The sequence below is a fragment of the Echinops telfairi genome, unplaced genomic scaffold (assembly GCF_000313985.2).
Source record: "Echinops telfairi isolate 266 unplaced genomic scaffold, ASM31398v2 ScPeMD7_7469;HRSCAF=8507_0, whole genome shotgun sequence".
NCBI lineage: Eukaryota > Metazoa > Chordata > Mammalia > Afrosoricida > Tenrecidae > Echinops > Echinops telfairi.
The window spans coordinates 32,318,892-32,324,929 of NW_022111372.1; the positions used below are offsets into that span (position 1 = coordinate 32,318,892).

A 6,038-nucleotide genomic window follows, 5' to 3' on the forward strand; every position below is an offset into this window, starting at 1 on the left:
CCCCTTGATCCTGCCCTACCAGGTCTCCCACACCCACCTCCCCACCAATTTGGATCGCTTGTTGTTCCCTTGTCCCTGGGTTTGTTATCCCCCCAGTGTAACTTTCTTCAGTAGTTTCCTCACCTAGACAGCTTTCAGATTTCTTGACTTCATAGTAAGCCCCTGATGGTTGTCGTTCAAAAAAATATATCACGATTCACCTGTTGGAGTCCCTCCATACAGTCACCTTGACCTTTTAGCTGACCTCTCCGCCTCGAATTGATCGGGGCCAGGAGACCCCTTCAGAAGTCACTCTTTTGATTGAAGTCTCTTTGAAGGCACTCTCATGAGACCAAGACAAGGGTAGCAATGAGAGAGCTTATCTGGAGTCATCCACTGATTGCAGAGGCATGTTTAAACATGTTTGTTATTATTATTATTTTGCACAAACCTATCCATGCATGAACTGGAACCGTGGTAGCAATACTTGCTTACTTATACTCTATTGTTGTAAAGATTGAATGAAATGAAGACATGTGTTGGGCCCCTAATAGTATAGGCTCTCAACTGATAGTACAAAATGTATTTCTGTGTCTCCTTATTCAACTCTTGTCCAAAGCCTGTGTGACGAAGGCATTATATCCCTTTTGCAGATGAAGCAATTGAAGATCAGAGCCTTGCTCAGATAGCAACTGCGGGAGGCCTCTAGGTCAAATCTCGTGTGCCTTTGCTACAGTCCGGTGAGCTCAGTTGGAAAGGCTCCTAACTGTACAAGACAATAAAAGGGGAATGCCGAGTGCAGGGCTCATACAGGCCCTGCTATCAGTTCACTCCCACATGTGACACCACTGCTCCAGCAGCAGCTGCCTTCAGGGCAGACAAGGCCACTATCCCCAAAGTAAATGTCACAGGAGATGAGCCTCTTCTGAGCTCCCCAAGGCTCCACACAGTGGCACCGATGCTCAGCATCCTCAGCTCTTCCAGAGGTGAGATCTCTGATAGGTAGTGCAGGGTGAGGGGCCTGCATCAGCCATCACACCCCTGGGGGTGTCCAAGGATGTCCAAGACCTTACTCACGCTGAGAGAGGGTTCAGAAGGCTGGGGCTCATGTCCCTGGGGGCTCAGGCAGGTTGTTATGTGGACTTCCACCAGGAGGGCCCAGCAGGGTTGCCCTCTATTGCCACCACTTTTAATTACTGGCGTTTGGGGAACCAAGAGGTTCTATTTTTAAAAATTGTTTTATTTTTGTGGCGGAGAGGGAGACCACAGCGAAGTAACACACTATCATGCTTCACCGGTTACTTCACGGACCGGAGATACAGTTGCTTCTCTGCTGAGGAGTGACAGTGAGCTCTTCCTCTCTCAGGATTTCATCCTCTGTTGTCTTTCAAATAGAAGAAACATCGATCAGGATTTTTTTTGTGGGGGCAGATGTTTTTCACCTATTCGGAAATCGTGAAATGCAAAAAATGGTTTTTTCCCTACCCCACCTCAAGCCCTGAGGTATGATGAACAGAAAAGGAAATCATGTTGGGAAGTGACTGTGCTTTCTCTCAGCTGCCTCCCCAACAGACTTGGGCTGCCAGGAGGGTATTTGAGAAGGGTTTTGGATGAAGGGAAGGTATGGAGTTTGACTAGAATGAGTGCTATTGCCTTCTGAGTATTTAATTAAACACGAGCCTGCCCAAATGAAAATCTCTCTACTCTTTAAATGGTAGAGACAGCTCTGGAAATACCCAGAAGCCGCAGTAATTCATAAAATGTCTCAAATAATTACGGACAGGTTGGAAAGGATCTATAGCAGTGGTTCTCAACCTTCCTAATGCCATGGCCCTTTAATACAGTTCCTCATGTTGTGGTGACCCCCCAACCATAAAAATATCTTTGTTGCTACTTCATCACTGTGATTTTGCTACTGTTATGAATTGCACAACCCTGTGAAAGGGTCGTTTGACCCTCAAAGGGGTCACGACCCACAGTTGAGCACCGCTGATCTATAGAGAACTCAATTACTTAAAATAATCGTTCGGTCCAACAACATGTCATCAGGTCTGATGGGATTTAGTAATATTCAAAACGAAGCTGTGAAGCTGTGGAATTTGGAGTCCAGTTTCCACGAAGTGTGGCCGCAGCTCATGGGCTGGAGGAGCCGGGTTTCTGGGAACAGGTGTCTGCAAACAGCTCCGCACTTTTGGTTCTTAAAGGTTGGCACTCAGGAAGGTGTCAGTGAGGGCCTTCCTGCCAGAGGGTTAAGGGAAGTCCCACCCTTCTGTGACTTTTTGCATGACTTTCCTTTTTTGTCTACGTTGGCCCCAGAGTGAAACACCTCACTTGCCTCAGCTTTCCTAATTGCTAGGGTTGGATTGAAACAAATAGTCGCCTGTAATTAATTAATGTTATGTTGATAGTACAAATATTAATTAAAATAATAATTATGTGCATGCTATTTCTATATGCATTTATAAGTTCATAGATTTTATTGATATGTGCAGTCACTACACATGAGCCATGAGCAGAAGAAAGATGTGGCTGGTGCTTTGCTCTCAAAGAGTGGGGTGTGACTAAGAAAGGGCCCTCTTGGGGAGAAAGGACTAGTCATTCGGCCATCAAGTTGATGCCAACTCCTAACGACCCTACAGGACAGGTTAGAGCTGCCCATGTGAGTTTCTGAGACTGTAAATCTTTTTTTTTTGACTGTACATCTTTACAGGAACAGAAAGCCTCATCTTTCTCCCTTAGAGCGGCGGGTGGCCCTGACCTGCTGTCCTTGTGGGGAACAGCCTATCACATAACCACTACACCACCAGGGCGCCTTCAGTATTCTTTAAAGTGGCGGGACAAAGATCTATCAGCTTTTTCTAATCTTTCCTCTTGCCTGTTTCCTTCCAATAATCCCTCGTGGGTTTTCTGTATTTGTTTCTAACATTATTTTTAGTTCATTGTGACTCATGGTCCTATTTTCGTAATTTTGAGTGATGTGCATTTTTAGAGTAGGTAAACTTGATGCTTGTTTCCTAATACACCGTCATTTCTCTTCTCTTCTCTCAGTCATAACTTTTGTCACCCTTACTGCTCCTATTTACTTTTTGGTCACTCAAGTTTAGCAAAGCTTAAAGCACGGTCCAGGTCAGCTCTCCTGTGGATTAAACTAACTACCTAACGAACGAACTAAGATTTCCTCAAATAAAACATGTCACGAGGAGAACATTACTACTCATCAGGCTGATGTACCCTGATTTAAACATAGATGAGATTAAAATGTCAGGTTTTAAATAAATGCTGTTGATGTTTTATAATGAAGTCGTGTGATCTGATTATTTTCCTTGTTTAAACATTGAAGAAATATATAAGTTATACAGTCTACTTAGAGTAGGAATTTAATTTATGTAAATGTAAACAAGGTCTTCTTCCTAAACAACATAATAATTACCTTTCTCTACTCCTGACCAGATTAGGAAGAAGCAACAAGAAGTAGTGGGCTTTTTGGAAGCTAATAAAATCGACTTTAAGGAATTAGATATAGCTGGAGACGAAGATAATAGGAAGTGGATGAGGGAGAATGTACCTGGAGAGAAAAAACCTCAAAACGGGATTCCTTTGCCCCCTCAGATCTTCAATGAAGAGCAGTATTGTGGGGTGAGTACTTAGTTCCATTAAAAGTTCTCCTGCTTGGGTATTTTTCATTGATTATTTAAAGCAGATTAATTTTGAATTGACATTTGAATTTTTCACAATGACCATGATCCATATTTTACCGGAGAGCGAGATGAATGACATAGGTTCACATTTTGGCCAAACTACATGTGTTAGTCTGGGTAGACTAGAGAAACAAATCCATGGACACCCATATGTGTATAAGAAAGAGATTTATATACAAGAGCAATTAACATTGAGAAAACATTTCAGCCCAGTCCAGATCAAGTTCATAAGTCCGACATTAGCCCATATGTTGACCGCAATCCACGAAGTTCTCTTCAGACTCATGAAACACATGCAATGATGCCGAATTCAGGACAATCAGAGGCCAGTGGGTAGAAAGTCTTTGGATCCAGTGGTGGTGTAAGCATCTCAGTGCCGGCAGGGTTCTATGTGGCTCTCCCAGCTTCATAGGTCTTGTCAGCTGCAATCTCTCCCAGGGAGTAGTAGAGAGAGAGTGTCTTTCCTGCCTCCAAGAAGGAATTTTCAGATTTCCCAGAATTCGCAGGAGAAGGCCATGTCCACACAGAAGTCTCATTGGCTATCTCCAGATTGACAGCCTAGACTCTACCCCTACACTCTTTTTTTTTTTTTTCTTCAGAAGAGCGCCTCAACTTTATTGCTAACCAAGGGTTATATCTCCTTCGGGAGGCATGGTTACAGGTAACCACACGTCACAGGAAGGGGCAGTTCAATAGGCATACACAATGTAGGAAGGGGATGTATGATAGGCATAAGCATGACAGGAAAGGGATGAGCTAGGGGTGTGCTCATAGGAATGGGAAGGTCTAGGGTTATACATGTGACAAGATGGGCAGACCCTAGATTCATGATGGTGGCCTAACCTTGGTCATCCTTGGGCGGGTTTGACCTCTCTGGGGTCTCCTACAAGGAAACAGACAACTACTATCCTTATCAGAAGGGAGTGGGCCCTACTTGTTGTGGGATAAACAGTGGTGTCTGCTTGCTTTAGATGGCTGATAGCTCTTAGGGAGAATGACCCCTGATCTACTCCTGATGACCTCCAAGTATATAGTCATTTGCAAGCAGCTAAGTTTGGCATATATTTGGGGGAGACAACTTGGGAGAAATCCTTCTGTTTCCCACAATTCCCCCTTTTGTTTTATACATAAAATTCAAAAGAGCCACAGTGGCTAGATGGTTATTTTCTATACATTGAAAGCTGTCAAGGCAAAGCTTCATGATCCAATTAATATAGCCCAAAATTCAGGCTTATGGTAAACGTTTTGCATCCAGGCATGGAGGATAAAGTCCCCCTAAGCCCATCTGCTATTGGAGGAAGGTATGAGAGGGGCTAGATACCACGGCGGGAAGAAAGGGAGCAAATAGGAATGTCTGCTTCTATAGGGAGAATGAATCAACCATGTGCTCACTTTAAGGCTTTAGGGGGAGAAACTGTGGAAATGATAGATTACTGCAGGAAAATGTACTCAGACTATATCTCCAACTCCCAGAGTGGCAGCTTTCTTACCATGGAACACTGGCTTTCCAGATTCCCTCTGTACACGTCAGGGAATAAGTCCCAGTTCTATTTCCCTTAGTGCTAGTATCCCACCTTTCCCCTTTCTGCATTATGTTTAAGATTCAGTAGTGTCACGGAGGCAACATGGTCTCTCTTCATATCTCTTAGCTTCCTATAGAAGCAACATGAGTCTGCGAGCATCAAACATATGATAATAAACAACACAGCCAGACTAGAACTTAAGCTATGTGAAATGCTTTTAACCCAAGCACATGGGATCCAGCCTCTTTCTATGCCAACCACCATTTGTTTAAATACCTCAGCTAGTGGAATGCCTTAAATCCACCCTTGAATGTATAGAAAATATCCTTTTAGCTAAATCACATCTAATGAAATGCTTCCCTTAAACCCTTGCAATTGTTTTTCTGTCACATCCCACTTATGCAATGTCATATTATATGGGTAAGGGGTTATACAAAAATCTGTTACATTCCAATCACATTTAACAATTGACAAGTCCAAAATCTTGATCTTTCAGCAAAGCAACAGTTTGTAGTAATAGTCCAGTCACTATTGTATAAAATGTTCAGCTTTGATAGAGTCCCATAGATAGCATCAGCAATGGAAGAAATATCTCAGCGTCAGAGATCGCCATTCTCAGGAATCTGTGAGGTCTTCTTAATGTTTTGAATAACTTCAGTAACAGGACATGGGGGTCAGGTCACACATCAGCTTCCCTCCTTTCTTCTGGGCCTTGCCGGCTGAAGAGAAATCCACCTATCTCCTTTTCTCCTCCAGACTACTCATCCAATCTATCTTATGTAGATAGATCTGTAGAGATAATAATATGCATAATAAACCAAGCCATAGCAAGATAGGC

At 43.2% G+C, this 6,038-nt stretch overlaps 1 protein-coding gene across 3 annotated transcripts in view; it reads left to right on the forward strand.

The window, feature by feature from the left end:
- LOC101654027 (SH3 domain-binding glutamic acid-rich protein) overlaps positions 1 to 6,038 on the forward strand; it is an 85,962-nt gene that overhangs the window by 4,604 nt on the left and 75,320 nt on the right. For 2 of the 3 annotated variants that reach the window (XM_045284610.1, XM_045284608.1), the window contains exon 2: positions 3,430 to 3,615. The exons of the other annotated variant lie outside the window; for it this stretch is intronic. In XM_045284610.1, coding sequence (XP_045140545.1) covers positions 3,430 to 3,615 — 186 coding nt within the window. The remainder of the gene's footprint in view (positions 1 to 3,429; positions 3,616 to 6,038) is intronic. 3 annotated transcript variants of the gene reach the window in all.